General features: G+C 35.2%; 1 protein-coding gene and 2 pseudogenes across 4 annotated transcripts; all 3 read right to left on the minus strand.

Moving 5' to 3' along the window:
* Positions 1-674: 674 nt before the first annotated feature.
* LOC105162207 (uncharacterized) lies at positions 675-2229 on the minus strand (annotated as a pseudogene). The gene is made up of 4 exons (XR_016066315.1): positions 1931-2229; positions 1765-1826; positions 1220-1403; positions 675-1097 (listed from the first exon to the last, which is right to left on the minus strand). The product of XR_016066315.1 is annotated as an uncharacterized LOC105162207 (transcript).
* A 1324-nt stretch (positions 2230-3553) lies between these two features.
* On the minus strand, positions 3554-6176 carry LOC110011239 (mediator of RNA polymerase II transcription subunit 32 pseudogene; annotated as a pseudogene). Of its 2 annotated transcripts, XR_016066429.1 has the most exons (4): positions 5929-6176; positions 5311-5481; positions 4546-4990; positions 3554-3796 (listed from the first exon to the last, which is right to left on the minus strand). The product of XR_016066429.1 is annotated as a mediator of RNA polymerase II transcription subunit 32 pseudogene, transcript variant X2 (transcript). The 2 variants fall into 2 exon arrangements; XR_016066428.1 differs by lacking the exon at positions 5311-5481 and having other exon boundaries at positions 5929-6173.
* A 5653-nt stretch (positions 6177-11829) lies between these two features.
* LOC105162206 (uncharacterized) lies at positions 11830-14230 on the minus strand. Its single transcript, XM_011080178.3, has 2 exons — positions 13376-14230; positions 11830-12912 (listed from the first exon to the last, which is right to left on the minus strand). Exons 1-2 carry the CDS (start codon positions 14002-14004, stop codon positions 12186-12188), a joined length of 1356 nt encoding a protein of 451 aa, XP_011078480.1. The 5' UTR covers positions 14005-14230; the 3' UTR covers positions 11830-12185.
* Positions 14231-23388: the final 9158 nt, after the last annotated feature.

The following is a 23388-nucleotide window of genomic DNA, read 5'->3' on the forward strand; positions in this document are numbered from 1 at the left end:
GATAGATATTGTGTCAAATTTTGATTTAAGTCACTAACGAATTCTATATATTCTCAAAAGCTCTGATATAAGCGAAATTGGATGACTGTCATCTTGGAAGGATCACTAGGAAACTCAAAATCTTCGGACATCATAATTACTCGATAGGCATGGACAATTGCTTCACTGGATGAACATAATTACTGAACATTTTTCTTGCATGATGCCAATGCCTCCTTTTTATAGACAACTCAGAAATGAAAATCTCTCGTTTTGATCTTAAAAAGTTCATCCGCAGCATCGGATGGCAGAGAAGAATGGTATCAATATCTTTCTCCCTCTGTAAATAGGCTCCGCCATTTATCCGCTTAGCCCTTAGTGGCTTGTAAGAAAATATTGGCTCTCTTTCTTTTATCCCTTTGTGAATAGGCTCCATTGTTTATTTGCTTAGCCCTTTCATTAAGTTTAAATTCTAATATGTGGTGGGTTAAACACAAAAATCTAAGGGTGGGGGATTCACTTTCGGACAAAGCTTATAATTGAAGTAGATATATGTACCATAGTTCTGATGCACCATAGTGTACCTCTGAATGGCTTTATGGGGGCACCAAATTTCATAGACTTCAGTGGTCCCATGCGCCTGCAATCAGAGTATAGTTGAAAGTCCAGTACTCCAATATACTTACGACCTGCTCTAGAAAAGAAAAGATTGAGATATTTACAACTTTAATTAGTTGTAAGCTACATATGTAAGCTACAGATACAGATAAACGCAACCCATGATAGGGATTTGCTTTGGCTGCATTAGTACATATGTAAGCTACATATAGGCACAATACTGATTGTTTTTGGTTGCTGTGGTGTTATTGTCATTGTTAGTTGCGCTGGCTTTTACACAAATCTGTTCAGCTGTAGATGAAGGAACTCAAAGTCTAAAAAGTTGTTCCTGATCTCAGAATATTCACTTGCTATCATAGATTACCCCTCATAATGTTGACAAAACAGTTGCAAATTTGAGTGAGCCATCTCAGTGTAACGAATTCTCCAAGCTGGAAAGCCCAGGTGGCATCTTGTCAGCCCATAAATTAACATGAGATCAGGTTCTGCTCCCCCATGCCCTGAGTTCACCAAAAATATGGATGTGACTGCAAACCCAGAGGAAGTACTCTTAGTATGTAATGCTAAAGAAAGAATGAAATTACAAACATGGAATTGGGGTATATAGAAAAAAAAAATTTACCTATTTCGCCAAGAGCGTCTGCCATGTCTAACTCTGTCAGGTTTGGCTTCTAAGTATTGCCATTCAAATAGTGCTTCTTTAAAAGAACATTTGCTGCTTTTGCAACTGCATGTTTCCCGTCTGAGAAGGAAATCACTTCCAAACTCATATTCTTCTGCTCAAGAAGTGGGTCGCCAATAGTTTCCTGTGCAAAGATGGCTCGTGTTTGGATTAGAGGCCCATTTATAATAGCAGTTCTGGACATGGAAATGCATATGGATGTCGTCTAACAATTTTAGTCACCTGTCCCAGTATATGTAGTTAAAATAGGCACCATTGCATCATGCGAGATTCAACAAGTATATCACAAACTGACAGGGAAAGTTCGTCATGGATACACAGAAAATGACAAATTCTAAATGTTAGTAAACCTGTTGTAAAGGTCAATTAAAGAGAAAGACCTGAATGTTTCATGTTCAGTCAGTAAAAACGTCAGATTTCAGCATATGGATATCACAGTTGATGATTCAATAGACAACTGCTGAAACATAGAACTGACAGTTTACATTTGATGTTCTTTCACTCTTCAGCCATAATTTGAGGGCTTCTTGGGATATCTTCAGCACTCCTTCGACATAAAAGGAATAGCAAATTGCAGTTACTTATGAGAGATCCAGCAAACAAAGATTTGAAATGGGATAGGATCATTTTACATTGTTATTGCACCTGTACCTTCTTTATCATATAGGCATACATTTTCTCAATCCAATGGCTGCAAGCCATCGCAAGAGCTGAAGGACATTCAGAGTCTGAAGAGCTTCTTCACTGTCTAGAACGACTGCCAGGTACTTAAACTTTACTAATATCAAGATCTCTATACCGCTTAAACAAACAACTGGAGATAAGGAAGCTCTCAAGTGTGTTCATCAATCCCACAAAAAGTACCAAATGCTCACAAAAAAATGGATAATGTGCCAGAGTAAGCGAAGCCCAAGATCACCAGTCTGCCAGAATTTTAGACCGAATTCATATTAACAATTTGAGAACATGTATCCTATAAGTATTTCATGTACAGAAGCAACAGAGATTACGCTCCCAAGGCTACGTATGAGAAAAGCATTCCAAGAGCAACCCAAACTGATACCTATAGGTTTACCAGTGTGAATGTGTATTAGCATCCAAGCACCTTTCAAGGATCAGCTTTACCGTATACACAAACTTATGATGTGGGTAACACATGTACCCGTCTTGTTTATCAGATTCTTTCTGGGTCTCTTTTAAACTTCCGACTTATGAACGCCAAATAAGGTACCTGTTCCTTTAGAATGCATTATGAAGCTAGGTTGAATTTTGCATGCATATGGACCTTTTAATTCAACAACAGTAGGTAATCTTCAAACCCCTACACTCCAAGTACCTAAACACAGCCCTACCCTGTATAATTAGTAGAACAGCTTCTAGTACATCTTTGAAATCAATTTTTGCCCTCGACTTGTCACAGAATAAAAATAAAATAAAAAGTGATAAAAACTGAACCTCACATCACCTTGCTAATTATCAAGGGACAATAACCGCACCATTTACAGTGGAAAATTCTCAAGTACACCAGGTGTTCAAGGATGTGATATGTTAGTGATGGTATTCATATCATGTAGATGTGGCATAATCCTTCTTGGTTTAGGCAAGTGTTTCTCCAATCGATCAATTAAAAAGGAAACAAACAAGTGCAGTTACTTACTGAGCAGATCCGTGCATAGAACTTGTGCATTTCATCCCCTAATCCAAAATTCTGTAAACAAATCCAATCAAAGAATTACTGATACCAAATTCCTCGAATTACACAAAGGCCCTCCTAAAACCACTAAAAATCATGTTGTTTGATAACTACAGCCATAAACACGACTGTCATGAAAATCAAAGTAAAATTGAGAGTGAACGCCAATACAGACAGCAACTAACGCTGATTGGAGCCAGCGGAGGAACATGACGGACGAACGAAGTCGAGCTCCAGCATATCTAATTTCGGGAAAAAAAAAAACCTAACATGGAATGGAAACAGAGACAGAGCCCGTAAGTTACTGCTACTAATCAGTGTCATTCTCTCCTTAATCTTGCCAGCAGAAGAACGAAACTTGGATGAATTGCATGAAATAAAAGGAAAGTTAAAAGAGCAACATAATAATGTTGAAAACAGAGTTATAGTCGGAGAGAGAAGAGAGGGAGATGAAGAAGAAGTTACCGGTAATTTGTGCGTTTTTCAGGAACACTTGCAGTGCATGACTTTGCTTGCACTTGCAGTTTTATTATTGCGCGCGCGAGAGAGGCGGACGGTTGGCGTAATTATAAATCACTCAATTAATATCTAAATTTTGTTATTAATATTAATTTTATATTCAATTGATATTTTTATTATAGAGATGTAGTGTATTGCTCTAAACTACCACACACGAGCGTGAACTCCATTCTTGACCATATTATCATCTATGACAGACATCGAATGAAGTGAAATTGAAATTCCCTGCTCTTTACAATCTGAGGATTAACTCGACCGACTTTCAATTGCCTAGCAACACGACAATGAGATGGAGGCTCCTGTCCCTGCAAAGACAACCGCAGGTGTAAATGTTTTCTCTTTTGACACTAGTAACTCAATCAAAAAGGCTAAAAGCTGTAATCTTGCTTTTAGTTGTGATCCCAAATCCCAAACCATAAACAGAAATCAGACTCGCTGTTCCCAACCAAATGATATGTAAGAAGGGGGCATTGATATTCCATGCAAGTTAACAATTGGAGGTCAAGAAAATAACAAATATAATGTTGAGAATGAGAGAGAAAGAACTATGAAGGACTAGAAATGGAGCATTCATAAGTCACATTATCAGTCCTGGCTACTATATACAGGTGGTGGTATGTCCTTAATCTTCTAAATTTAAGAGAATATTCATTTTCCTGCTCGTGTGTGCTTCACCTACAGCCACACTCCTCTTCCATTATGCTCAAACAAATACCATATCAAAATTAAACACAAAGGCACAATACAACATATAAAACATGAGATTTTAGGCTGCCCCGTCAAATCATTCCCCTAGATTCAATGTGTAATGTTGGTTTAACCAGTTCTCCTATTTAGTGTATCTAGAATCTAACCTATCAGGCCAAATTATGTTTACCAATACACATAATAGCTACCCAAAGTTACTTTCATATTCTGAGGAAGATATGTACCATTCATTTAAAAATTGGGGAAAAAATTTGTTATTGCGGCCTTCAAACCAATTATATCCTGGTAAAACAGTTTTTTACTAAAAAAGCCATTGACCAAATAGTAAAACGAGTATTTGCCATACCTATTGAGCAGCATCTTCAGTAAATCTAGCATCAAAAGGAGCATTAGTGTTGGCGTGTGAAGCACCGCCTCCAGCCCCCGATCCTTGTTGCAATTCAATCACTAACCATCGAACAGCTTTACTCATTTGCTCCAAGCGAACAGCACTAATAGGTGGAAGACCACTTGTAACAGGCTGCCCTGGTTTAGCAGCGACCGAACCAGTGGCCTCATCCACAAGACACTCAGATCCTATTCTTTGCTTCACAGATTCCACAAACTCTTCTGCTTGATCACAAGCAACTCTGAACAATTCCCACCGCTGCTTAAAGTTTTCGAGTGCAGCATCAGTAGCTGGAGTTTTTTGGCCACCAGAACTTTCTTTTGCCTCTAAAACACCAGCTGCTGCTGCAATAAACTCCTGATACGCGCTACTCAAGGAATCTACTATGTTGTCCATGGAAAATCTACAAAGAGCAATTATACAGAGCAATTGCTTGCCTTATCTCATCAAACCAATACACAAACTCCCCACTCTGAACCAGGAAATGTTTCTATTTCATATAGCACACTAAAAAATAAATAATTAGAAAAAAAAAAAGGCAAAATGGAATTTTATTTATTACATAATTTTACAATTATTATTCAACTCAAAGTTTCACAGATGGTCCATCAGCTTAACCACAACATCTAATTAGCCGCTCAATTTCTAATGACCAGTAAAATCTATCCCTCCCGAGAGGAACAACAGTAGGAAAGCTTCAAAAGATTGTTCACAGACAATTACCTTCAACAGTTCTACAGGCAAGATATAACTCAAAGGCAGCGAATTTAAATCCAAATACTAGCGGCGATTAATGCGATTATAGGCACAATAATTGCACATAAATTAGTTCAAATCACTCAGCGGCGACCATTCAGTGTATTTTGATTCGATGGATCAACACCATGAATCAACCTACAATAAGAAGCGTGAGACAAAATTAGAAGTATTTAGAAGAATCTGAACTAGGGATGGCAACGAGTCGAGCTCGACTCTGTGATTTCGAGCTCTAGCTCGATCAGTATTTTCGAGCTCGAGCTTGAGCTGTAATCGAGCTCGAACTCGGGCTCGATTTCTCGAATTTGTTATGAACCCAGAAAACTGTAGGTAAAAACTTGAATAAAATTGCAGCAGAATGGAGGTGGGAAGGAGAGAAGAAAGAGATGAGAGGAAATTCAGAAATTTTACTAATTGATAATGGTCTTCCTTACAACATTACAACTCTTTTACAAACAATTCTCAAAGCAAACAAAAGTGTAAGCAACTAAGGCTGGAAAGGAATCCAAAAACAAGAATGCTAAAAACACACCCAACCCAAGAAAAAGAAGAATAAGTAAAATGCAACAGAGAAAGAAGGATTACCTGGAAGGCGTACTCGTCGCCGTCCTCGTTGCCGACTTACCGTCCTTGTTGCCGTGAGTTTGGGGCTAGGGTTCTAAGAGATGGGTTTGAGGAAGAAATGAGAGGAGAAAGATGGAAGCCGTACTCGTTGCCGACCTGCCGTCCTTGTTGCCGTGAATTGAGAGAGGAGAAAGAATGGAGGAGAAAAAGAAAGAGAAAGAAAAAGGAAGAAGAAACGAGAACAAGAGAGAGAAAGAGATGGGTTTTTTATTTTTAACTTTTTGTATTATTATTATTATTATTATTATTAATAGTAACAATTACTATTATTATTATTAGTATTATTATTATTATTATAATAGTTATTATTAATGACGAAATTTAAAGAAATGGAAAAGATAAATGTTCTCACTCATAATTATAATAATAATATTATTATTATTATTATTAGTACTACTGCTGTTATTATTATTATCACCACCACTACTACTACTACTATTATTATTATTTTAAATCATGAGATCGAACCATAAAATTTTTATATAGATATAGTTAAAATTAATATATGTTCACAATCTGCAAAATTTATATATTTATAAATGTTAGTATAACATTGTGTAACTATCATCTTACATTGTTGAACAACATGTGTTAATCAGGCCATCAAAATTCAGATCAGACCGTTAGATATGATAAAACTTACAAGAAAATACATTTGGTAAAGTTTTAGACTTATTGGATATACGGATGTCGAGATATTGTACTTGAAATATAAGAGTAATCATTCAAAATGGTGTGTCGTCGAATTAGGCCATGTGATTTTAAATCATACCGTCTGATATGATCTAATGGACACAGTCATGTATATATTTAAATTTCGTATGAATCATGTACCCGAATTTTAAGATATTGTAATTATGATTAAACTTTTTAATCTCATTATATACATAATAAAATAATAATTAGAATTGTTCAACTATCATCATCATCATCATTATTATTACTATTATTATTATTTTTAGATTAATTCATAGGAATTACGAAATTTTGATATAAATTTATAAATAATAAAAAATCATAAGTGAATTACTTGTCAATCTATCTCTGAAGTTAATTCTTTATTTAATTTGGGATCTTTATAGATACCTTTAACAATATTATTTGGTTGTATTCTTATTTCTTCGACCTTATCATAATTTGAATCATCTAAATTACATTCTTCTCTGATTCAGGGTGTGGATGCTCTAGATGGGGTTATTACCTCTATAAGTGATATGTAAGACATAGTCGAAGATCTTGAAGAATTGCTTTTTAAATATTTTGTTTAATTAACAAAGTCAATTATGACATTTTCTTCCGAATTTTGCAAAATATTTGTATACATACTCTCAGTATTACTTTTAATAGGGACTACCTTTCCAATCACCCAATGTTCTGGAAACTCTACTTCGCTCCATTTTATTTGTCTCCTAGTATTAATCCTTGAATTTTGTAGATATGCTTCAAAGAATACTGTTTGTCCATGAGATTTATTATCTTATGTCTACAATCATGATTAAGTGTTTGAAAAAGTTTATAATATATTCATATTCTATAACATATACATATTAATTCTGACCCAGGTGCATAATTGTATCCATAGATTTAATATTTAGTGTTAATGCATCCAGTATATTCACATCAAACATCGATAATTATAAATTTTGGTAAACATTAAAAAATACTGGTCCATGTGCCAGACTAGATTGTATTATTCCCATTAGAGATTTCTTCCAGTCTAAATTCCAAGCATCTCTTAGGGGCGCTAAAAAGCATTCTGGTAAGCCTTCTAATGTTAGAGGCTTACAGGTTATTTGTACAAGACCTATATGTAAAAATTTATATTCTTCTTGGTAGTGCCTTATATCCATGGCATCCAAAAGTTTTATTACTTTTTCCTCATTATCAAGAGCAATAGATTCTTCAGAAGTTTTTGCTACCTGCTTAATTTCCAATAATCAAATCTTTCAAAATTATAAATTAGTCTAGAATTTACTTTAGGAATTGTCCACTTAATTAGTTCATCTAATTTTTTTGGGAGTTCATACTCCTCTTTTTTAGCATTTTTCACTTGGTTGTTATATTATCAAATAAATACTGCATAATAAGCAGAGAAATAAAATACTGACAATGTCAGAAATAATTTCCTTGAGTTTATCAATTCGTTTTCTAATTATTTTTTGACCTCTCTTCAATCTTGTCTTATATTCAATTGGATCATTCCATAATTTAAATTGATAAATAGGCCAATGTATTCCTCATAAAAAAGCTTTTCTTTGTGGTTCTTCAGTCCAAATGTTTGGAGTTTTTAGAAGAGATATTCAAATTCATCAAGATTTATTTCCATCAATATATTCTCTTGATAGGAAATCGGGAAGACTATTTATCTCTCTTTAATATGCTCAATGGAAAAATTAAATAGTGCAAGATGTGCTTGTCGTCTGGCAAATATTTGTTTAGAAATATTATGTTTAAAATCTTTATTAAACATAAACGTAGCAACAGAACAATCTGTCCTAATGGTGAACTCTTCATTAAGTAAATCATCTTAAATTTTCAACACACATTTAACAATAGGAAGAACTTCTTTAGCAACAGTAACATAATTTCTTTGGGCTGCTTTTCATTTTCCTAAATGGAATCTAACCAAGTATTGTTGTTTATTTTCATCTATTTGTTTTAGTATTCCTCCAAATTCAATTTCAGATGCATTTGTTTCTATTATTTTCTTCGAATTAGGATTAGCAAGATATAGACATGATAATGATTTAACCTTCTGTTTAATTAATTTAATTAATTTTTTATGTTCATTAGTCCATTTTGGTGGATTCTTTTTAAGCCTATCATATAGTATTGTTGTATCTTGAGCAAGATTCTTACAGTATGGGGCTATATAATTTAAACTACCTAAAAATCTTGTAATTGAGTTTTATCAATAATTTTAAAAATTTATCTGCAAATTCAATACATCTATTGATGGGTATAATTTCCCCCTTTTCAATATGTTGTCCCAGAAATCTAACTTTAGTCTAGAAGATATTCATTTTTTTACTTTGATAAAACTAAATTATTGTGGATAACTGAGTTTTTAAATATTTCTAAATGCTTAAAATGGTCATTTATGTTGTTTGAGAAGACTAAGATATCATCAATATAAACGATGATAAAATTAGAGAATTGATTAAAAAATATCATTCATAATATTCTGAGATTCTGAAGGTGCATTTTTTAATTCGAATAGCATAACATTCCACTCAGAATGTCCAAATGGTTCTGTGAATGTTGTTTTATACCTATCTGATTCATTTATTTGAATTTGTCAATATCTGATTTTAAATCATATTTTGAGAAAATTATTGCCTTATGTAATCTGTCCAACAAATCCTTTTTATTAGGGATATGATATCTTATTCATTTTAAGACTTTATTAAGATGTTTATAATTTATTACAAGCCTGGGTTTTCCTCTTTCTTTTTCTGCATGCTTATTAACATAAAAAGCAGTACACGCGCTATGGTGATTTTGAGGACCTAATCAGTTTTTTTTCAATTGGGGATTTAATCTCATTTTTACATAATTTTAAATATTCAGTATTCATTTGGCAAGGTCTTGCCTTAGTAGGGATATTTGCTTCTGAAAATTCACTTTGGTAATGAGGATTAACAATATACTTTTTTCTATGCCAAAATGCATTGGGATGTTCATCACATATCTCTAGTTTAAATTTATTTTGAATATTTAATATTAAATAAATTAAATATAATTTAATATTTTAATTTGAATTATAAAAAAAGTACAGAAACAAAATAAAACAAAAAATGGCATTTTAGTAAAGAATACCTAAGAAAAAGATAAAAAGCAGTTAAAAAATACCCCCACAAGTACAAAGAGCGCGTGTAATGCACCTTCTATTAATTACTAATGGAAGGGGTGTTTGTTGCTGAGTTTTATAAAATATAGTGGGGTTTTTAGCCTATTTTTAAAATAGAAAGGGGTTTTAGCCGACTTTTAAAATAGAAAGGGGTTTTTATCCGATTTTTTAAAATACTGGGGGGTTTAATGCATTTTGTCCCAAATTTTACTTGACCCATCATTAATAGTCTGCGTCCGAGTCACGAAAATATTAAGCAATTATCCCCCTCACCATTAATTGACTTAAATAAAATGGTGAATAAATCTAAGATTTCTAGATTTTGCTCAAAAAGTTACTACTTATTTTTATATTTTATTCTAGATTCAAGTAATTAATTTTTTATTCTTTTATACCCAGCAAAATCAAAAATTTTGCGCTCAACTAGTAATCATCTCCCACTGAGTAAAAGCCATAATAAACTACTTACTGATCTTGAACAAAATAACTCTATGTTCATAAAATAATGTCACATGCATACAATGTGCAATATGAATAAAACAAAATAAAATTAGAACCGCATCGGCTACACTAACACTTGGTGCATCATGTTGAAATAATTTGGCCGTATGATGGTAAAATAGTGAACCATATCCCCAATAAAAATAAATATATGGCCTCTAAAAAAATTATCCTAAGAAATACATTCTCTCATAAAAAGTAAATTATATTGATCTACGGCCTATTACATCATTCTAAAATACTTACATTATTACGAGGCCTACTACATCAATTTAGAAAAAAATTAGAATACCGCATTAATTACTATTATTGTCACAAATTATCTCCACAATAAAATACTCGCATAATACATGAGCACCCACAATGCTAATCTCTCTATATATATATCACAAAATTAATATTACATATATTCTCAATAAAGATTGTGATAAACACATATTGTTTTGTAACTACCAAGGCATGCATGAACGTATGAGAGCCTCAGAGATTAAAATTGCAAAAAAAAAAAAAAAAAGTGCAATAAAATGAACATATTGGCATAATTACAATCACAAAATATTGCAAAAAATAATCATATGCGCATTCTTTAATATAATGAGAGCAAAATAAATGTGCTAGCACAAATTGCAATCACAAAATATTGCCTAAAAAATAAAATGGCATAAATTGCAATAAAAAATATTGCAATAAATAATAATCATAATAGAAATTGCAACCACAAATTTTGCAATCATAAAATAATCATATTGACATAAATTGCAATAAAAGATATTGCAATAGAAATTAAAAATATGATTTTTTAAGTTAGTCTAAATTTTCTACAACACAAAATGAAAATTACAAAACTATTTAGACTTAAAAAAATAATTTTTCAAACACCCGAAAATCTCGCCCCATCAAATAAAAATTTTCAGTTTTTTTTTGGCTGAAGAAAAAAGGAAAAAAAATTGCCAAACACAACCTTAGCCAAGCCAGCCATGGCTCTCGACTAGGCTCAGCTGGGTTCATGGTTGGGCGCCAGCCTGGACTACGAATACATCAAATCTCTTGTTGTCTTAAAGATCATCCCACGAACATCTCCAAAATTCCCCACGTTGGATCTTGCTCAAAATCTTGTGCAAACTACAATCATATCTACTCGCCTTCGTGGATTACCACTAGAGTAACCCACTCATTTGCACACCTCAAATATGGTAATGCTCCAAGAAAAAAGATTAAGAGAAAATTGAAAAGAGTATTGTCATCAATTCATTTGTATCACATTTATGTTTTTGTGTCCTAATACCATCACAACCATATACCCTATTTATAGGTATACATAACCTTAGCCCTAATAGTAGTCCATATCTCAATATGTAATTAAAAAAGACTACAAACACTATCTCAGATAGAATTTATTCCAAAAGAATTCTTATGCCAACATATATTTAAAAAACTCAAACTCTATATCAAATATGAATGTGTATTGGATCACGAGTCCACTAACCCAATCGAATATTCAACACAATGCATAAAAACAAGAGTAACAATTCTCATTCTAATTCAGAAAACATAGTATGAATCAGATAATACAGTAATCGTAAGCTTTTTCATAACTTGACAGGAACCTGATTCAGGTAAACACTTCACAAGGCTCACACATACTAAAAACCACGGCGGGCCTTTCCTTCCCTGTCAACAATTTGTTCTCATGTTTTTTAATCTCTATACACTAGGTCCTATCCTTAGTTCTAAACTACAACACAAAAAATTCCAGTGATGACTCAATCCAAAATCCATCACCACTTACAAATTCATTTCTCTCATCACTCACAAAAATCAGTAAGAAGTTGGCAAAAAAGTACAACAGGGTCAATTTTGAAAATAGTCAAAACAGTAAATCTTGAGGCGGGCACAATTCCTTGCGAAGTTTATGAGAGAAAAGCCTACAAGCGTCCATGCTCAGGTCCAGCGCAGCTGACAATGCCACAAACGCAGCCGCATCCTCCATGCAATTAACTTGCTGCACGCCCACCTCCACCATCAGAGGAGCAGTCTTCCCACTGTGCCCCTCGCCTTCCACCTTTGCCGACATTACAAACCCTTTGTACAGGGAGTACGGCCACAGTGCATATCCGAAATCCCCACTGCTTCGAGGGCTGCATACAGGGGTTGCGGCAGCACTACCTGGCTTCATGGCAGTCGCCCCATTGCCATTTAAGTCTATGATAAATTTCCCTCCCTTGCTGCAGCTGAGGGTTGATTCAGCTAAGACAATGCCACTAGATGCAGCAGAGTTGTGAACAAGTTCGAACCTGTAGCCAAGTCCATCAGCAGAACCACGGTCACGCCAGGCCTCAAGGCGGCCCCAGGGCTTCCAGGTGCCATCACCAGGACGGAGAATGAGCCAGCAGCCAGAGTTGGAACGGGTGACCCGGTCTGAACCGGGACCAGCAACAAACGGCGTCACCATAGAGGCAACCGCAACTGGAGAACCGGAGAGGTCATGGATTGTGATGGACCACCCTTTTCTTTCTTTGCCGGGCCTTTCTCTTTCACTCCCAAACGAACTTAACCAACCCCTTGCAGGGCTAATTTGCTCTGACGACAAAGACCTGCCACTCAAATCACAAACAAATTTCCATAACGAACGTGTAAATATTGCTCCAAGTTTAATCAATGCCGACTCTGAATTCCACCATAAGCCTTTATGCAAAGAAAATAATGGGCTTTACTCAAGACTATTGATTTGGTACTAACAAGCCCGCATTTAACCAACAGCATGGCAAATAAATACAGCAGTTAAAGGTTCGGATTCATGCTTTATATTGAACTGGGAATTGTTACTCTGGACTAGTTGACAAAAATGCGAAAAAGTTTTTCAAGTATGAACTTCATAAACCCCTTTCCATAGCTTTTCATTTCCAATTCAAAATACAAGTCTCATTGATTATAGTTTCTGGACGTCGCAAAGAAAAAATTACCAAAATTACAAAACTCTTTTTTTCTGTAGAAACCAAGAAATATAGATTTTCAAAAAAATGAACGAATATCCTTGTTTGTTTTAAAATCTCTAACCTGGAGCGTTGATTGCGGTCGGCTGCCCGAAAATTGAACTTGCAGGTGAAAACCGGCTGGCGAATATTTCCTCGCAATTGGAAAACCTGCGGGCTGCATTCGGGTGCTCCATCGAACTGGAATACGAATCTAGGGTCAGGCTCTGCCTTCACATTCATGTGAAACTGCGCCATATTCTTTTTCTTTTTTCCCACATTAATCCACCCGTTGTGGAAAACCACGGCTTTCAACTCCGCCGCCGGCAGATCCAACTGCACGGTGATTTTCCCCAACAACCTCCCGGAACTAACGCCGCACGAGGCGCCGCGGCGTGCGGAGTACACGGAGATTTTAAGTTGCGGCTTCTTAGAGGTGGAAAAGAGGGAGGACTTCCCGTTTAGCCTATCAAGATCGGATTTGCAGAGGTCGAAGGAGGCGGCGATGGTGTGTGAACTACAGTCCGGGGACGGGGCGTTTTCCGACGGAACGTAGGGCACAATGGCGTCCTGGAGCGGAAAATTTTTCAGCTTGATTTTGCAGAAACACGGCGACGACGAGGGGTGCACGGCAGAACGCGCCGGCTTAGCCGCCATCGGAATTTTCAGGCCCAGATTCCCCACTGTCAGCCTGACAAAAGGACACGGATCCATCAACCCCAGTAGATAAATTCAGTAATGCTCTTCTACGGTGGTTGATCAGAGGCGGCGCAGGGTAGAAAAGCAAGCAGCTAAGGTGCGCAGACAGAGGGGGGAACAGGGTGTAAGGATAACTGCAGGAGAGGTAAAAGAGTACTCCATAGGGATGCCAGGGAAGCACCAGCAATCGCACTTAACAACATACTCCTCTACGTTTTTAGTCTGCTAACCTAAGCGTGGAGTTGGAGATATGGCATACAGCTGTGTACAGGCTGTGTCGTTTAATGTTTGCCGGTGGGACGGTCTCTCATATTACAAATATGCCCCTTCAGTTCACAAGTGGAGGGACCTAAGGCTGTGTTTTATTTTTTCTTTCTTGTTTTCCAAAAACCAGGTTTAGGCAATATTTAAAGATTAGAGTGGAGACCCAATTGAACAAGTTATTAAGTTGTTGGGTTATTGATCCGATTGGTTAGATCAAATTAAAAAAATTGATTGACCCTTAATATACTAGGAATCAGCACTGCGCCATTCACAGTTTGAAATAGCCAAAAAGTTATACATTTGAAGCAACAACATGATGGGACTGATTGTAAAAACTTATACTTTTAAAAAAATAATTTTTGTAAAAACAGTTGAAAGTGGTATTTGTTAAAAAAATTAAAAGACTTAATTAATTGTATTTGTTAAAAAAATTAATAGTAGATAAAAAAATTAAAAGTATTTGTTAAAAAAATTAAATGTAATAGTGTTTGGAGAAAAATTACTTATAACATACACTTAATTGATAAAAGACTGTTTTGTCCTTATTGAAAAATAATATTTTTTTGCGTATTATCACTTGTTATTTGTCACCTTAACTATTTTTCCACAAAAACTCATAAATTTTATTCCGATTAGTATTTCATATTTATATATTTAAAAATATTATATAAATATATTTAAATTTAATAATGCTCCCACTAAATAATATAATTATTGATTCATACACAATAATTAAACTTGTTGATTGTAAAAAAGTAATTATTCCAAGATATTTTGTCTCGTCTCTTCACGTGATCTTGAGTACTCCAAGAGAATCATATTACTCAGTGTTAGGTTCAATTCATCAACCAAATGAATATCTCAACTGTCGCTCTCCACGACTAGTGAGACAGGAAAACAGGAGCATATTCATTTGTTCACAATAATAGTGTAGCTTTCTTCTATTCCAAATGTGCCACAACTCGTGAGACCAGGAAAGAGTAGAAGTAGCATCCACGCTATATTATCGTGGATGGAAGGCTTGAAATTATCAAACCATTTAATTTAATTTTATTTTGGGCCTAATATTTGACCGATACCTCATTATTGTAACACTTTGCATGACAAAGTTTTAATAATTGAGTAAAAACGCATTCCAAACATATCATACATAAAAAATTAAAATATTTACTACATGCAAAAACAAACTTAGCACGCCCTATTAGGTGATCACAATTCCGATTTTAAGTGACCCACTTAGCCTCCAGAGTCTATGGTCAATCTAGGGTGCGGCTTAACTATTATCATTCTAATGACCCTTCCTCCTTGTTCTTCTTCCGTCATGAGCTCCGTCCAACAGGCTTAGGCCTTCATCTCCTTGGAAGCTTACATTTATTTGAAATAATTGAAACCTTACATTTCTAAGTACTCATTACAACTGAAATTGAAAACTCCAATTAAAAGTTGGGGGAGTATAGAAAGAGGGAGAAAGTAAAGCTTATTATTTCAAGGATAAAAACAAAAGAATGAATTAAAATAAAGAGGCACACAGGCCTCCGAACATAAAAGTAAACCATGCATTTGGCCAATGAGCTTTGTGATCATCCCGCATCATTTATCCAATAAACAATAATTAGCACATTTATATCAAATATAAATATGCTAAATAAATAAATACAATTCATGTATTTAACAATTATATCCAATATCAAATACCAAAAATATAATTAAATGCAGAAAATAATTACTAATAATGCAATTAAAAAAATTAATATCAACCACACATCCAATGTACAATTGTTTTTTTGTTTGGTGACCATTTTCAAATTACTTTAAGGCACAATTTAATTTTAGAAAAATCCAATTCAACCAAATTAAAAATTTTCAAAATTAATAATTTTAAAAAATTAGCAGAAATCAAAAAAATCAAAATTTTCAAGAAAAACAGCACAAAATCACCCAGCCATCCTAACCGCAGACTGCCATCTACTGCCAACCCCGCGCACGCGCAGGCGCCCCTGTCTACACGCCGCGCGCAAGGTGCCAGCCCGCTGCCCTACTGGCACGTAGGCCACTGCCTGCGCGCCCGGTTGCGCTCCCTACTGGCTAGTGACCGACCGGCAGGGCAACAACAATTGTACTGATTCATTTTTCAAATTCTTTTTTGAATTTCTATAATTAAAGTGAAATAAAAACCATGTACTTATAGAAAATGCAATTGTCAGAAAATGCATAGATATCCACAATTTAAAAGCAAACTTAATACTTATTTTCTAAACACGTAATCATGCTTTAAAGCTATAAATCATAATTTCCAAAAGCAAATTAAACACATTGTTCATGCTCAAAACATAATAACATGTTAATCCTAAAGTCACAACACCGAACTAGGCTCTGATACTACGGAAAGAATCAGCATGGCCTGGGAACACACTGAAAGCGTGAAATAGAAATATTAAAAATAGTTCAAACGGGTGTTCTCTTTGAAATTTCAGACGTTCGGTGTTTGTCAAAAGCATAATAACAAGCATACAAGGATGTTAGACATGTGGTCAGAGGATGAAACAAAAGGCATAGGAATATAACATGAAACTTTACCTTTTTGTTTCTTTAGATGAGCAGCAACGTGCATTGTTCCCTTGACGTTCTCCCATTCCGTTCACTTGAGAATTCAAACTAGAATTCCTCTATGTTGTCACACCACAAAATGGACTAGATATAATTCTTGTTCTGTTGCTAGATAGAACAAAGGACAAGAAGGAAAAACAACTCCAGACAAACACTATTGTTTAATGCTTTTGGATTGTTTTATGTTCTAACTTGAATCAAATTCTATATTGAACACAAGGGGAATATTTTTTAGAAAAAAATGAGAGCAAAATTTGTGGTTAGTGAGCAAGGTTATGTTGGATATGTGTGTAGTTTTGTATATTACATACAATTAAATTAAAACCAAGTTTGCCCCCAAGGCAATCTATACACACACATGCATATAACCTTCAACCATGATGAAATAACCACTCCATCATGTTCATGATGGTGAGGAGTTTCAACTCCTTCTTAACTTGCTCCAACCTCCATCAAATGAGCTTTGACTCTAAGTATTTATCAAACTTGATTTAATCAAATTAAATCAAGCCCAACCAGAGTCCATTGAACAATAATTAATTAAATAGATTTTAACCTAACTAAGTCCAAAAATTTATTTAATCCAATTCAATAAATCTAAGCCCAAACACTAAATAATCAATTCAATCAATTAATTAAGCCAAACCTAATAAATTAATCTAATTAATTTAATGGTGTTAAGCCCAAAATTAATTAATTCAATTAATTAATTCTTGAGCATCCATCAAATGGATTTTAAATAAATGTTCTAATCATTTATATATTCTCCTTGGATTAAATTAATTCATTTCTTCTCGAATGAATTTCAAATTAATTTTACCAATTTCAAATTAATTTTACCAATAATTAAAATTAAATCTAATTAATTCTTTCAAATTAACCATTAATCAGAAATTCCGGTCACCATGGGTGGCAGTCTAGCCAATGGTCCATGAAATTAGAGGCTAGGTGAATGTTGACGTGAATACTTAGGCTCCCGAGTACCATATGTCTACTGATCTAAGTTTAAGATATGGAATTGGCCGTCGGTTCCCATGCTGGACTAGATACTATGCTCGATAAGTCGAGATGTGTTTGCTCTATTGGTTGACGTAGAAAACCATTCTCTACTCAACCAATCGCTATGGCCACAGACTCTTAGAGCTCGAACCATCTTAGAGCGCATAGGAGACTCAATTGTTATATATTAATAGGTGATCGATTCTATCTTGGAACCCACCGTCCTCACTACATATTTCTGATTGCACTGAATAAGACTTGTAATTACCACATTCAAGATAAGATCATCTTTTGCCAGATTCAAGATACAACCATCATATGAGTACAACTACTATAGTTCCTCAAGTCTGAGAACTAATCCCATATTACCGGAGCCAGGAAGATCTAATCATACTGACCAAGCCTCCAAGGCTTCCAAATGATGGCTTCCCGCGAGTCAGTTCAGTCGGCTTAACAACCTTGTTAACCACCCACTAAAATTGCATAGACGTCCAACGTCTGTCACCGACGAAACACGACTCTCATCCATTGAATGTAATTTTTAGTGCAAGTCGAGGTCCTCGACTTGGAACTTTTCAAATATTACCATCAGAAGCTGGTTTCATGGCGACCATCTAATGCGTAGCTGAACTACATTGGTTGTACAATTTGGTTTGTAGGCTTTGTTGTGATGTTAAGCATAAAAACATAATTAGTGAGCACAATAAATACAATTGTCAAATAATGGGTACTCACTTTATTCATGAACAATATTACAATTACACTGAAATTATAAGAACAGATTACATAAAGACTAATCTAATTGGTTTTCTGATCACCTATTCTAATAGAGAGAAGGCGACTGAAACTATCTTGATGTTGCTGTGAACAAAAGGGCCCGACAGAGTTCATTTGACACCAGAGTGAAGACAAGAAGTGAGTGACATAAACGAAAAGAAATATATGTATATATACATAAATGAAGAAACAGAAAAATAGAAGAAAAAAATAAAATAAAAAATCGGAAGAGAGAATTTTTTTTGGGATTGCTCTGGGGATAGCCTGAGGGTCACGGGTTAACAGAGCTACATGAAACAGAGGCTGGAATAGTGATACCTACTGCTTAACCCATGAGTCACATACTATTGAGAGTCAGTAAACTAGAAAGCAAATAAAGGTAAAAACTCAAAGAGAGCATGGGTTGCCTCCCATGGAGCATTTGTTTAACGTGATTAGCTTGATGATGGGATTCTCAATTGTGCGAAAGTAGGTGGGGAGGCTCCACAGGAGGTGGTAGTGTTTCCTTGAGGTAATGTTTGATCCTTTGCCAATCCACTCTAATGGGGCCATTGTCTTCGTGGTGCTACTTGTCACCATCCTTGAATTTTTTTTTTTCTCATGTGAGATTCATGTCATGCCTTGGTGTGTTCCAAGTACAATCCAACATTCTTGTACGCTTGGTTCCTCCACCTCTTCTTCCTATTAGGTTGATGCCACTTATCCTCACTCGCATTTTCCAAATTGGATGATACTTCAACTTGTGGTTTTACTTTTTGAATGGAAGTAAATCCATTCAAAAGCAACACTTTCTGCAATTTTGACTTCAATTCTTATCCCATGTCTACAGAATTTGTAAGTTCCTCAGCTCTTCTTCCATATCCTACATATTATTCCTATTAGAGTTGTTATAGCAATTTCCTTTAAGATCCCAACATTTGACTAAATGTACATCGCCAGTTGTAGGGGTATTAAAGCTATCAATTGTAAATATGTCATGCTCATTGCTTGTCTAGATATTTCAAATGTTTAAATAAATTAAAGACTACATGTTCATCATTAACTCTAAGAGTGAGTTGACCTTTTCGCACATCAATCAATGCTCTACTTGTGGCAAGAAAAGGTCTTCCTATAATTAATGGCATAGTAATATTTTCTTCAATATCTAGCAATATGAAATCAACAGGGATGATGAATTTTTCCACTATTCCCATAGGATACTTTAATGCTTCTATCAGCTAGTTGCAAAGTCATTATAGTGGGAGTAAGCTCATGCACTCCAAGTTTCTCAAAAATAGAATATGGCATCGAATTAACACTAGCACCTAGATTACATAAAGCTTTATCAAAATCGGTATATCTTATAGTGCAAGGATAGAAAAATTCCTTGGATCCTTGAACTTTAGTGGTAGCTTGTTTCGAAGAATTGCAGAGCAATCCTCATTAAGCTTCACCATTTCACCTCCTTCCCAGTTGCTTTTATTGGAGATCACTTCCTTTAAAAATTTCGCATAACGCGATATCTGCAAAAGAGCATCAATAAGAGGGAAGTTAATATGAATCTTTTTTAATATCTCTAAAAATTTTCTAAACTGCTTATCCAAGTTAGCTTTAATAATTCTCCTAGGGTACGAGATATGTGGGATAATAGCATCTGAATTAAGTATAGGAGGACTCCCTCTTATCTCATTTTGAGTTTCCTTTAATTTTTGCACTTGTGCTTCCTCCACTTGCTCCGTTGATGGCTTATCTCCAATGATTTTTTCATTTTTTAAGGTGATTGCGTTGACTTGTTCTCTCGAATTTTTTTCTGTGTTACTTGGGAGTTATCCCTCTTTTCTATCGGAGAATATGCTTACCAATTGTCCCATTTGACCTCCAAATTCCGACTGATGCATCTTGATTTTGGAATCGGGTGTTTGCTGTTGTGATGAAATTTGAATGCATGTCTTCTAGATTGCTCTTTTTTTCTTGCGGGGATTCCTTTTGTGGTTGATAATATCCTGGTGGCCCTTTCTATTGGTTATTACTCCATGAAAATTAGTGTGGCTACACCATCTCGGATTGTATGTGTTGGAGTATAGGTTGAAATTAGACTTGCCACTATGAAAAACAAAATTAGCATCTTCATGAATGAAAAATTGACTCCCTACCTTACAGTCTTGACTTAGGTTCCCTAATTTAACCACATGCACCTCAACGTCCTATGGGTTCAACAATCCGTATAGCAGCACCAAGGTTATGCACTTTTTGTGTTAGTGCAACTATCTTAGTAGAGAATGCGGTTATTGCATCAGTACTGTGGCACCAGTTACTCTTTTGTCGGTTTTCTCTTTCCGATATGAGTATAGATTGGTTGCTATTTTATCAATGATGTTGATGCTTCTGACAGCAGTTTCTTCATGATAGTGCCACCTGCAGCTGCATCAATGGTTGCTTGATTAGCGAAAGTGATATTATTATAAAAAGTTTGTACGTGTCGCCACACGGGTAGCTTGTGATGAGGACATCTTCTAAGCATGTTGTTGAAATATTCCCATGCATCATACAATGACCATTTATCTAACTACGCAAAATGAAGTAACATCATTTAACATCTTAGCAGTTTTAGCAGGAGGAAAGTATTTAGCAAGGAACTTATGGGTTAATTCAGCCCATGTAGTGATACTACCAACCGATAAGGACTGAAGCCAATTCTCGGCATTATCACATAATGAGAATGGAAAAATCCTAAGTCCAACAGCACCATCACTAACACCATTAAACTTAAAAGTATCACATATCTCAAAAAAAATTATAAAGATGTTTATTAGTGTTTTCGTTTGGCAAACCAGAGAACTGCATACTTGACCAAATGATTTGAATGACGACTGACTTGATCTCAAAATTAGTGGCTTGGACGGTAGGCTTAGCAATGCTGGAGATTGTCCCATCACCTGGTGGGAATGAGTACTCCATCACTAGCTTTTCCACGGCTCCCACGTGATCCACAGTTGGCTCAATGATTGCAAGTTGTTCTTTGGTACCAAAGTTTTCACTATTTCCTCCTTTTTCAATGGTGTGTTTTTGTCGATGGAAAATTCTCTCAATTTCTAGATCTGATTAAGTCAATTCTCCACCACTGCTTCATATCTTAAGGCTGTCAACCAAAGAAAGAGAACAAGTGAGGTAAAAAGTAAAAAAAAAATCCAAATTAACAAAGATTAGAGAGTTATGATATTACTTCAAATTAAATCCCTGGCAACGACACCAAAGACTTGATTACTCGAAAGTACACTAGTTATCAAGTAATACAATAAATATCGTTCCACGAAGATTTAAATGCAATAATTATCAAAATTATAACCAATCCACGATTTTTTAGACAACTGTAAATTAAGTGATAGATTACTACTACGAAAAACTACTAACTAAAGTAAATCAAACGAGAGTATTGGAGAAGATTCAAGAGTGAAAAAGATGCTAAGGCTATTGGTCCTCCTAATTAATCCAATGAATGCAAAATTACAAATTAATCTAGCAGGCAATGTTTTCATACATTGAGATTTTTTTCAGGTTAATTCAATATACTCTTGAACTATATCAAACCTATTATTAGAAAGGAAATAGTGGATTCCTCCGATCTAAAACTCATGATAATAATGCATTAAGGTCTGTGAAAAATCTGTGAAACTAAATGAATCACGTCTATGTATGTCTACATATCATCAATTCACACCATGAATTACTTTTTCCATTATGCTAAATTCCCTTCCAGTGCATCAACATAATTAATTCAATCTATGAGATGTCCAGACTCTTAAATTATAGAACAAGTAAAGTAACACATGGATATATGAGAACGAAACTACAGACTAATTTGAGAAAATACTTAAATTGTTGTCTCAATTAGATTTTCCAAAAGTCCTAGCAAAAACTAAATTAGTTTATACTAACAAGGACGCGCGTGCAGGCAATGGGTGCTGCGCTCGCTGGTGTGTGCGCACTGCGTAGGCCCTTGTTCAAAGCTGCACCATTGTTGTGGACAAAGAAACATGTTCACCTCATTCTAGTCTCCAATATTAAATGAATAATGTCTCAATTAGATCTCTAAATGAATCAATAGAAGCCTATCTCACGAGTCGTGGGAGGCGACGAATGAAATGTGATTTGGTTGATGGGTCGGGCCTAACACCGAGTAACATGATTTGCTTGGAGTCCTTGGAATCATGTGAAGAGATGAGGTAAAAGATCTTGAGAATCTCATGTAATGAGAATGGTATTGAATACCTCCCATGAGGCTTTTGTCATGTGAATCATAAAAGCGGGGCATGGCAAATTCGATTGTGGATCCTAAGCGCACTAGGAAACATTATTCCCGAAACCCCACTTGAGAGTGGTGGGCTTTCGTAGAAATAGTGGGAGAGTTAAAGACTAAAGACCAAATCTTTAAGCTTAATTAATGATGTCTGCATGCATTGCCAAGAAAAGGGGCATTGAAAGAGAGAGTACCCACAGCTCCTCTCCATCCTAGGTATGTTTGTGGTTGAAGTGAATATGATAATTAATTCTGCTTCATGGGTATTGGATACCTGCTGTGGAGCTCACATCTGCAATAACTTGCAGGTGCTGGAAAGAAGTAGAAGCCTAAGTTAGGACGAGATAATTCAAGGCTACGCGATGGGAAGGCCGTTGATGTGGAAGCCGTGGGATCTCTCAACTTAGTTATTAGTGATCATATTCGGATAGAATTAACAGACTGCTATTATATACCTAGCATGATAAAAAATATTA

This window comes from Sesamum indicum, linkage group LG7 (assembly GCF_026168435.1).
Source record: "Sesamum indicum cultivar Baizhima isolate 11 linkage group LG7, ASM2616843v1, whole genome shotgun sequence".
NCBI lineage: Eukaryota > Viridiplantae > Streptophyta > Magnoliopsida > Lamiales > Pedaliaceae > Sesamum > Sesamum indicum.